This window comes from Branchiostoma belcheri, unplaced genomic scaffold, assembly GCF_001625305.1.
Source record: "Branchiostoma belcheri isolate BF01 breed outbred unplaced genomic scaffold, Haploidv18h27 scaffold83, whole genome shotgun sequence".
NCBI classification, from domain to species: domain Eukaryota; kingdom Metazoa; phylum Chordata; class Leptocardii; order Amphioxiformes; family Branchiostomatidae; genus Branchiostoma; species Branchiostoma belcheri.
The window spans coordinates 1,285,731-1,297,061 of record NW_017804498.1 but is presented as its reverse complement, the minus strand read 5'-3'; the positions used below and the strand labels follow the sequence as shown (position 1 = coordinate 1,297,061).

The following is an 11,331-nucleotide window of genomic DNA, read 5'->3' as shown; positions in this document are numbered from 1 at the left end:
AGACTCTGTCATAGAGAAAATCAGAGAACTGTTGTTTTGTTAATCACAAACTTTATAATTTGTTTATGGACTATATTCTTCGTTCTGACAAAATTGACTTTGTTCAAGCATCAAACATCGAAGATCATTCAAGGTAAGATATAAGAGAGTTGTTAAGTTATGATGATTTCAAGTGTTTAGAACTGGAAGGGTGGAGTTTTAAGGGTAGAATTCATGACTTTTGGGCGGTGTGTAGTACATTTCTTACCGTAACAAGGTCCAGTGGCCGGCTGTGGTGGTTCATGGTTCTGGTCCAGAGACGACAACTGGATTGACAGGACGTGTTTCAGCGGTTTGACAGCCCCCCTCCCCACACACGTTCGTGCAGCGACAAACCGTTAACGATGGCCAATTTAGAACCCGTAGAAACGTAACGTACATGTATGTCCAAGGTTTAGGTGGGACGCACAACTGTGAATGCCTGTAAAAATATCATTTCTTGAAGATATTTGTTTATTGCCCCATAACTCGTACTGTCTGGGTTACGTTGATCTGGCATGGGTTAATATTATAAACAATATTGATGTTTTCTGATATCTTGAGCTATGGGATGAAATGAACAATCTTCTTGTGTACAAAAGTGAACTTAAGATATTCTCGTTGGAGCATATTATATCAATTGGTTGGGTTACCACTTTCAGTTTCACTTTGAAGATCTTTAAACTCATTATAAGTGTTCCATATGTAAAAGAATTATCAGTTCTTTGCCTGCATGTTGTATATTATAACTATATTGTGAGCCAGTCCCCCAAATCAGACAAGGTTTTCATCAGGCATTATTTACAATTTTTTTCTTTTCATCTTTCAGTAGTTAGTATTAAACAACAAAAATCAACATGAGCAACTCTAAGTCTAAGAAGGAAAGCTATGCTCTGCGCCAGCAGAAATACAGTAACGCTATCATCCGGGGCCGTCGACACGTCCCCACCCCTGAAGCCGTTCCACCGTCCTCTCTCCTGGATGCCCCCCCACTGTCTCCTGTACCACTGCCTTCACTCCCCAGGGAGCGTATACCTAAGTGGGACAACCCGCCAAGACTCGTCACCAACCTAAACAGGAAACAACCAGCTCCTCAGGGTGGATTCACGGCAGCTAACAGGTAATTATCAAGTTTCGTGTACACCTGTCCTGTGGTAAGGGTTTGTTCATGGCAGAATCTGTTCTTCGGTAAAGAGTAAAGATCTTTTAATAACACCGGTAGTAAAGTCTTTGAGTAATAAGTTTTCATTTTTCTCAACACAGGTATGCCAAGACTCCCACACACCCGGACGAAAATGCCACGGTGTTTGAAGAGTATGCAGAAAGGATGAATGATATCCAACAAAAGCAGAACAACATGGGAGAGGGCAAGCGACCAAGGAAACCCTCCAGACGTCCGCAGACCCCAGCTCTTGTCTCCATGATGATGGGCTCTAGGAATGATGAAAACATGACAGAAATGGATTGCTACGTGGCAACGATGGATTCCAAGAAAAAGGTACGCGAGCCCATGGGAGCTGACAAAACACGGGCCAGAACAGCCCGCAAGCACGCTGCGAAAACTCCCACGTTGAAGTCTGTGGAAGAGCAACAGGTATTCTCACTCGGACGTTATGAGGAGAGAAACCCAACAAAAGCAGTGCTCAACGACTGGATGGATCATCTCAAAGAGGAGTTCAACTCTACCGACCCTGCTGGAGCTCCCACCCCCACGATGGACAAGCAGGCAGACTGCGGAGCAGCTGTGGTGGAGCAGGTGATGGAAGCAGACACAAACCACGAGGCTAAGAAGAAGAAAAAGAAGAACAAGAAGAAGCAGAAAACTCGTGTGGAGACACCACCTGACTACACGGCAAATGTCGGGCTCGACAACGTGAGCATGACGTCTCTTGAAGCACGTGACCTTGACTGGCAGGATGAAGGTCGAGTACGGAGCTGTTACAAGACATCCCCACAGCCTGGACACCTGAGCAGGGAGGCTGACACACCCACCATCCAGGACAAGACAAAGGACTGGATGTACTTCATCAGGAAAGCTGGGCTTGAGGAGATGATGGAGTCAGACCCTACCAGGAACAAGGACAGGAGGACACCGGTCCAGGGCAAAGCCACCAAGAACAAGCACAAGGCAAGGAAGGAGAGGCTTGTCCTACCCAGCCTGACTTCAGATCCAGGACTGATGCTGCAGGGAACCAAACTTCACACACCTGGTGAGTTTTGTAGTGTATGAACCAAACTTCACACACCTGGTGAGTTTTGTAGTGTAGGAACCAAACTTCACACACCTGGTGAGTTTTGTAATGTAGGAACCAAACTTCACACATCTGGTGAGTTTTGTAGTGTAGGAACCAAACTTCACAAACCTGGTGAGTTTTGTAGTGTAGGAACCAAACTTCACACACCTGGAGACTTTTGTAGTGTAGGAACCAAACTTCAAACTCCTGATGAGTTTTGTAGTGTAGGAACCAAACTTCAAACTCCTGATGAGTTTTGTAGTGTAGGAACCAAACTTTGACCACCAAACTTCGACCACCTGTTTTGTAGTGTAGGAACCAAACTTCAAACATCTGTTTTGTAGTGTATGTTTAGTAACTGCAAGTATCAGGTGTCTGATCTAGTATATTGCACATTGCACACCAATGACTTAATCTTCCATTTGTCGTGTTTTATACAGGTGTAAGCCTCCCCTCCATAGGAGATGGTGTTCTCTCCACTGCTGCCAGACCCAACATCCCTGATGAGGACATGGGAACACAGTTGCCACCGGTGAGTCTAAGTGTATTTACATTCTGCCCATAACAATCAACATAAGCACTGTGTACCATGTAAGAGCCTTGGGAAGAAAGATATGATTTTTTTCCTGTTCCATAACTAAAGGAGGACTGAGTGATTAGGTAGTATAAAGTCCTTCCCAGAGACAGAATGGCTGACTGAAGGAAACTGTAGCAGCTCCTGTCCTGTTTCAAGTGTTTCTTCTCTCCATGATGCCAGCTGCAGCTCCTGTTTTTCTAACCATTTCTTTTGTCCATGATCCACACCAGCTGCAGTTTGGCACCAAGCAAGTCGGGAAGACGACATCAGAAACTGTGACCTTCAAACAGCCCAGCGACAAGTCCAAAGTCCGCAGCACCAAGCGGCGCCAGAAGACCGACCGCGCCTCGCTGAAGGACAAAAAGTCCCAAAAACGGCGCCATAAAAGCCCCAACCCCTCATCACCTGACTTGTAAGTTTGGTGGAACAGTGGATGCCTTACCATCATGCACAGAATATTTATTGGCAATGATTCATGTGTGTATACAACTATGTGTAAAACTGTATTGCCATTGTCAATCTCTGTTGTTGAATTTTCAGTATCTAAACAGCGTGTATATATAATCATTTCAACAGCAGCACCTGATACTGCATAATTATTTTCAACAACAGCACCAGAGACTGTGAATATATTTCATTTTGAACAACAGCCCCTGAAACTGCTGTGTGTATATATCATCATGTTCAACAATAGCACCTAAAACTGTGAGTATATATTATTCTCAACAACAGCACCTGAAACTGTGTATATATTTATCACTTTCAACAACAGCACCTGAATCTGTGTGCATAAATCATCAATCCTTTTCATCAACAGCACCTGAAACTGTGTATATATTATAATTTTCAACAACAGCACCCAAAACTGTGTGTAATATATATTATCACTTTCAACAACAGCACCTGAAACTGTGTGTATATGTAAATATTATGTAAAACTTTGTTGTTTAATCGACATTATTCCTGTGCAATCTTTCAGTAGTTTAATGTACAGCACCTGAAACTGTGTGTATATAATCATATGTAAAACTGTATTGTACATTATACCTAATAGTATATAAACTCCCAGTTGTTGAATGTACAGCACCTGTCATAATGTTCAGATAGAAATTATGCTGGAGAATGTTACATACCTTTCTGCAATCCTTATTGTACAGTCCGAAATACACATTTAGGTTGTTTAGGCACAAATTATGCTGGAGAGACAGAATTTACAATGTACTAATTTATAGTCCCAAAATATGTCAGACTCTGTGCAATCGCTTTTTGTATACTGACACAAAGATTTGTATAATGACTTGATGTAGTTTTGCATACTGACATGAAGTTTGGTATCCTGACATGTGGTTATGTATAATGACCGGGGTATTTTTTGTACATGTATGATATAACACAATTTTGATGTTTATTCTGGGGAGAGAAAAAATTGTATTTGATTATCTGCACCTTTTTGTACAGCCCAAGATTGTTACATATTATTTTTTATTTCAATCACTGTTATAGACTGTAGGAGACAGTCCATGTGATTTTCCAACACTGCAACAGATCCTACAGGTCTTCCCCACACCCCTACAGTAGTGTAACGGTCAGTGGACAAGTCTTCAGACTTGTACAGGAACTGGACACTCCCCCTCCACAGGTCCTACTGGAGACCACCTCATGTGTACGTTCCTCCACACTCCAGTCCTACTCAGGGTTACATGACACAGTCTGTCATAGATGGTTCACATTGAGATGATCCCACTCCAACTACACCAGACCACACAGTACAGTTCCACTGCAGCTGGGGTGGGGGAGGGGACGTCATGACCAACTCTACAGATAGGAGACACTTGTCTCTTTCAGACTGTTCAGCTTGCTCACACTGCCCCATCTGTCTGGCATGTCTCTGTGAGGTTCAGTGAGAGATTGATGGCTGCCCTGCACCCGACCTGCCAGTCGGGATGTCGGGCCCCATCCTTACTGGACACCACAAACCATGTCAGATTGTTAGCGGTGATGGGGGGTTGGACTAGTCCGTCAGGAACTTGTGCCTTCTATCTGTGGAGTTGGTTCTGACGTCCCCTCCCCCACCCCAGCTGCAGTGGAACTGTACTGTGTGGTCTGGTGTAGTTGGAGTGAGATCATCTCATGTGAGCCATCTATGACAGACTGTGTCATGTAACCCTGAGTAGGACTGGGGTGTGGAGGAACGTACACATGAGGTGGTCTCCAGTAGGACCTGTGGAGGGGGAGTGTCCAGTTCCTGTACAAGTCTGAAGACTTGTCCACTGACCGTTACACTGCTGTAGGGGTGTGTGGAAGACCTGTATGTTCTGTTGCAGTGTTGTAGAATCACTTGGATTGTTTCCAACAATCTATAACAATGGTTATGTTACATTCTTTCTAGGTTCTGTTGCAATGAACAGTAGTTTTATGGTAAATGTGGACATGTGATGTTGTGTACATGTATTGGAGAGAACTTTAATAGCTAGCTTCAGTATTTGTAAAATTCTTACATGTGTGTGGACTGTATATGTAATTTCAATGTTCTTGATTTCATACACTGTCTGAACATCATGGGTTTTCAATTCAAACTTGGGATGAGCAATATAACAATGTAATATGACTTGAACAAACTCTCAGGGTGACCAGGTAGCACATTAACACTATACTTTAACAGAGATTACACTTCATCATTAAGTCTTTAGAACTGTGTATTAGTGTTCATCACAGATTTACCTGTATCATAAGACTCCAGCATGATTGACTGTACAGCTTTGTCTTACCACCATGTTAAGCCATGTAATATGTTACTGCAACTTTGCAATGCACATTTTCCATTTTGTTGCATCTGTTCAGAAAGTCTTCATTTGTAACAGTATACAATGTTATAGAAAACCTTTGTGCAGCTCCCATTGTGTGGTAGGAAGTAATGTAAGTATATATCTGTACCACTTGATTGCACAGGTATACAGTGTCTTACCATCAGGTTAATCCACGTACAACTGTTGTATAGTTTTATTTTTCTTGCACTGCTCTAGCAATTTTCATATGTAATATAGTGTAGAATGGATATTTGTGCAGTTCCCATGTTGTAGTATAAAGTTTAACTGTGGTATATACTATTTGTACCAGTTGGCTACACGGGTATATGTCTTACCATCAAGATAATCCATGTAATGTACAACATTGTATATTTTTCATTTTTCTTACACTGTTCAGAAAATTTCAGAAATGTAGAAGAGAATATCTGTGCAGCTCCCACCGTGTTATGAAGTAATGATCAGCAGTACTCCATACTTTATGTGTTACAAACCATCTATTCCAGCTGACATGTCTGTTCATGTTTTACATTGCCAATAAATTCAATCATGTGGGATATATTTTGGCTCAGTCTCTCTTCTGTTGGAACCAACAAGACCAGCCTCTGGTGCTGAATGGCACACCAACAAGACTGATGTCCCTGGTTTTAAATCACACATCAACAACTGGTTTCCCCAAATGACACCAGGTTGTTAATTACACACCAACAATACTTCTGACTACCTTACCACTATTGCAGAATGTGCCTGAATGACACACAAGTGAAACAGATACCCCTGCCCCTAGTGCTATCTGACATATAACAACACTGGTGGTCCTGTCCCTGGTGCTGAATGACACATGAACAACACTGGTGTCCCTGAATAGCACATGAGCAAGACTGATGGCCCTGTCCCTGAATGACACACCAACAAGACTGGTACTCCCTGCCTAGTGCTGAATGGCACATCAACAAGACTGCACGTGGTACCCCTGCCCTTAGTGCTGAATGGCACATGAACAAGACTGGTACCCCTGCCCCTAGTGCTAAATGACACATCAAAAAGACCTGTGGTCCTGTCCCTGGTACTGAATGACACATCAAAAAGACCTGTGGCCCTGTCCCTGGTGCTGAATGACATACCAACAAGACCGGTGGCACTGTCCCTGAATGACACAGAAACGAAACTGGTACCCCTGTCCCTGGTGCTGAATAAGAGTTTAAAGTCACCCAATATTAGTATATATTTGGATACATGCAAATGAAAAAAAATCACCAATGAAACAGGCAATTTGAACTAAAAGCCTTTTATTGTTACACTTCTGATAAATACAAGTTTCCATAGGAACTGGAGTCCTCCCTGCACAATAGCAGTCTTGAAGCTCAATTTTTTTTCACTCTGCAGGTAAAATGTTCAACTTAATTGACATTAAGATTTTATATTTAGAGAATCTATTTCTTGTCTGGTACTTTCCACTTTGTCTGTAGATGTCTGCTGCTGCTGGTTGTTAGGTGTGGCATTTGGGTTGTTGGGTGTGGTCTTTGGAGGTGGTTTAGAGCCTGGGTATTCTCTTGCTCCAAATATAGTGCTGCCCACCCTGATGTTTGTACTGCCCACTTCAATCTAATATGGATACAAAACAGGTAACAGGTCTTCAAGATTGTTTCAATTGCATGCCTAGTATTAATCAAAACATGTACAATATGGTATCATGAAAGGCCAAACAATATTTAAAACTATACTTTTTCTAGATATAATGTCAATTTAAGAGATGACAGTTTATTTCAGAGAAGATGGTCAAACTTCTGCCAAACATTTTTTAAACATAATGATTTCAATGACAATTAGCCTTCAATTCCTTCCAATCATTAATAAGACAATGATGTGACATTGACATTTTAAGAAAACTTCATTGGTTACAACACTATTAGTGGGCACAAAGTTATTTAGGACTTAATACAAGAAGTTAAAGTGGATTGCTTACAGCATGTTCAAAGTCTGTAGACATGCCCATGCTCAGTTCCACTTCTTCTGGTTGCAGGTTGAAGGCCTGGCATATGTCTGTTCTACACTTCAACAGCACCTGCCAACATAATCAAACACCACCTTCAACTGACAGTCCTAAATGCTCTCCATCACTGATTTGCCCTTAAAGCAATAGAAAATTCTAAAGAAATTGCAAAACTAGAGGTCCAAAACTCATTTTAGAACTATTGCAGAGTGGAACTCTGTGTCACCAAGTAAAGTAGGGGCATTATCATTAGGTAGCTTTAAACAATGTTTAGAGTTAGATGTTCATGGGCTAGGTGTAACAAGTCATTTGGTGTAATGTAGCCAGCTCTAGCTGCTGCCACACCGTGTGCCTGCGAAGCTGGTGATACGCCAAAGGACGGTTATAGCAGCTATACAGATACAGAACAAAGGCTAACATTATAACAGTTACTGACCTGGAAGTCAGGGTTGGGTCCGTTGCGCAGGTCGTAGTCGTACACACCTATAGTCATGATCCCCACCGCCTGCAGATGAGGGCAGTTCTCCACAACATGCTTATACAGCTCACACACCTGCTCAGGGGGGATGCCATGCTTTTCTGCGGGGTGAAAAAACACTTGTGTCTGCACTGCTTGAACAGCAACATTATTGTACAGGATAATATTGATAAACTTTACCTTACCACAATCATTGAGAAATTGTAAGAGTAACTCCTTACGTTCTTCCCTGCTGGTGTTGACTTGAACCATGACTCTCAGCCTCTCTGTTCTGCCCAGTTTTTCCCAGGATGCATTGATGGCTGTGGCCAACTTCTCTGAGTCAACAGTTTCCACCATGTATAGGTTTGGTATACCTGCGGTTGGAGAACAGATAGCTGGTGAAATAAATTGTACAAATTACTCTTTTATATACTTTTAGCACCCTTGTTCTTATTCTGTTTACAAATGTAATGACTACCCCGTGCCCCCCAATTGTGATCTTAATTGTTAGGTATTGTCATAGTGTTGTACAGTCTTATTTGAGAACTATTGTATTGAGGGTACAGTTTTAAGAAGTCTTCAGACTAAAGGGAAAGGGAGGGGTGGGGTTGTCTTTTGACAACAGGAGAAGAAGGTAAAAATGTTCCTCACAGTCCAACTTTAGAGATGCTTTGGATAGAAAAGACCTTACCAAACTATACTGGTATATCACACTTACCAGTGACTTTATTGACTTTATTCCTTTGCAGGTGTCCAATGAAGTGCCATCTGATGTCATTAAGCTGACCTACAATCTTTAAAAGAAGTGGTATATGAGGTTTGATATTCTGGAGTGGCTTGAGAGGCTACTAATTTTTAATATCAATGTTTGATCAATGCTAACAGATACACAATTTTACCAGCTTTGACATTTGGTTCAATGAAAAGTAGCCATTGTTCAGTTCTTGAAAAGGTTACTTCATAAGGTCACACTAATGTAATAGCTTGTTGTACCTATAATTAACTACAAAAGTATAGACGTTGGCTTATAATTATATACTAGTATTTGTTTGTTGTGCAGTGGAGTTGACTACATTTTGATTTGAAGTTTATTGTATGTAACCTTGTCCACAGTGAGCAGTGCTTCAGCCATTTCCTGATGATCTTACCTCTGGATCTGATGCCTTATCTGTCAGTTCCTGCACCTACGGAAGAAGACAGGGAATTTAGCACAGTGTTTGTAAATGTCCACCACCAAACATTCAGCCTCTTGTTATTTTGTGTGTCAATAAACGAAAAGGCATCTTTTGTCATCATCTAAAAATGGTCACAATCCAGGCACTGAAAACAAAACTTGTAGAAATATTAGCTGTTCATGATTGTTTTTAATACAACAGTCATGTAACATTATATATGTATAGTTCATGTATCTAATTGGTATGTCCTAATGTAACGTTAACGTGATAACGTTCAATACGGGTGTTCTGGCCCGTGTCATAGTAGCAGTACAGCACGGGGTTCTATGACATTAATAAAATACAACACGGTGTATTCTGCATCACCCTCGGTACCAGCCCACCCATGGTGATACAGGTGATACAGAAAACACCGTGTTGTAGTCTGTATGTACATCTTTATACAGAGTACTCACATAATTCTCCCCAAAGTGTCTCTGCCCCGCTTTGTACGCAGACAGGATCAGGTCCTTGGGTTTGGTCTTCGTCACGGCCACCAAACGTGGCTGCACCTTTGGTAAATCCTGCAGAGAGAGGTAAAGTACATGTGCTTCATTTGCTTTGAGGGCAGTTGTCATCTTTTCTTAGTTTTACCTTAAAAGTTCACCTGTGTTGGTAGAACTAGTAACTCTCAATCGTGATTGAACTACATTGTACTACTACCACTAGGTATATTTTCCAACACATACAAATGAACCAGAGAAGCGGTGGATTGTTCTTCGGAAGCCTTCCTTGACAAAGGCTGGAGTTGGGACTGCTTACATTTGTAGAACTTTAGCTTCTTAATTTACTTCAAATTGAGAAACCCAGGGGTTGTGGTGTTCAGGTTGCTATACGCTACACTACTGGTAACGTTACTGTACTACATGCTACTGGTACATGTGTCACAAGCAGGTTGCACCAATTTGATTTTGTACAGTTAAGGGGAAGGGCAAGCAAGGTCGGGTAACGGGGCATTTTCAACCATTTTCAATGTCTATATTATTATTAAACATAAAACTGGGCAATATGTGACACCTCTGGTGGAGGAGGGTTAGATTCATATTTCCTACGCGATATTCATTCATTACTCCAAGGACATTTCTGTAGTATATTAAATATCCTTTATTACTCTAAAACCGATTTATACCAAGGACGTTATATCAGGTTCCTTGTTTATACACAGTGATCCGAAAATAGAACATCAACTGGGTCATAGTGGAGAGGGCGTCCGCACCAACCGACAATTCTCGCTAATCATACCATTCAGATGCTTCCGGACGTTACTAAACCTTACCTGGGATCGTTTGGTAGCCGCGGTCTGTACACGGTCGAGAACAGAGCGAAGAGCACGACCAACTTCGCTGTCGCTTGCCATCGCTGCAAATCTGCGCATACCCAAATAGCTTAGCAGGCTTAGCTGACCTCTGTGACCTCATCTAGCTTATACCACTCCGGCATATATATAGGGGGTGTCATCTTATTGTGTACATTATATAACTTGTAAATCGTAGCTGTTAATCGTTGAATTTCACGTATGAACTTGAGCATTATAAAATATTCATTATAGGAACCATTTATAACGACAGGCTGTAACAGTAAACCAATACAAGTCAACAAAAAGCATAATTTGCTAAAAGCGCCCCCCTTGCGGAAGGAGGTTTATAGTGGCCTATACTTTTAGTGCTTTGCCCTGCAGAACTAAAATTTTGTTACATCACGATCGATGATTGACTTGATTAACAACAACAATTAACAACAACAATTGACTTGATTAACAACAACAATTGATTAACGTTGTATATGAACTTGGATTCAACGTGTTTTGCGCCCAGATAATGGTATTAAAGTTCGGTTTGAGAGAAAATTGTGCATCTAATATTCTTCTTTGACATCCTGCCAATCACTTTGTCATGAAATATTGGTGATTCAACCTCCTTGGTACATGGTAATGACAAACAATACAGCCTTTTTCTGAGTTTTCAGCAAACTTATAAAGACAATCGACAACGGACCATCTTGGTGACATCTGTCATTAACGCTAATCGATTG

At 41.5% G+C, this 11,331-nt stretch overlaps 2 protein-coding genes across 3 annotated transcripts; one reads left to right on the top strand and one right to left on the bottom strand.

The window, feature by feature from the left end:
* Positions 1–6: 6 nt before the first annotated feature.
* Positions 7–4,390, top strand: LOC109486852. Of its 2 annotated transcripts, none has more exons than XM_019790759.1 (6): positions 7–133; positions 851–1,138; positions 1,282–2,228; positions 2,693–2,784; positions 3,060–3,241; positions 3,480–4,390. In XM_019790759.1, the coding sequence occupies exons 2-6, from the start codon at positions 876–878 to the stop codon at positions 3,484–3,486; spliced, it is 1,491 nt and encodes a 496-aa protein (XP_019646318.1). In that variant the 5' UTR covers positions 7–133; positions 851–875; the 3' UTR covers positions 3,487–4,390. The 2 variants fall into 2 exon arrangements, with proteins under 2 accessions (XP_019646318.1, XP_019646317.1); XM_019790758.1 differs by having other exon boundaries at positions 848–1,138.
* Positions 4,391–6,905: 2,515 nt separating this feature from the next.
* LOC109486854 (proline synthase co-transcribed bacterial homolog protein-like) lies at positions 6,906–10,714 on the bottom strand. The gene is made up of 8 exons (XM_019790760.1): positions 10,577–10,714; positions 9,717–9,824; positions 9,235–9,270; positions 8,805–8,880; positions 8,326–8,460; positions 8,063–8,205; positions 7,600–7,698; positions 6,906–7,238 (listed from the first exon to the last, which is right to left on the bottom strand). Exons 1-8 carry the CDS (start codon positions 10,673–10,675, stop codon positions 7,044–7,046), a joined length of 891 nt encoding a protein of 296 aa, XP_019646319.1. The 5' UTR covers positions 10,676–10,714; the 3' UTR covers positions 6,906–7,043.
* Between the last annotated feature and the right edge of the window lie 617 nt (positions 10,715–11,331).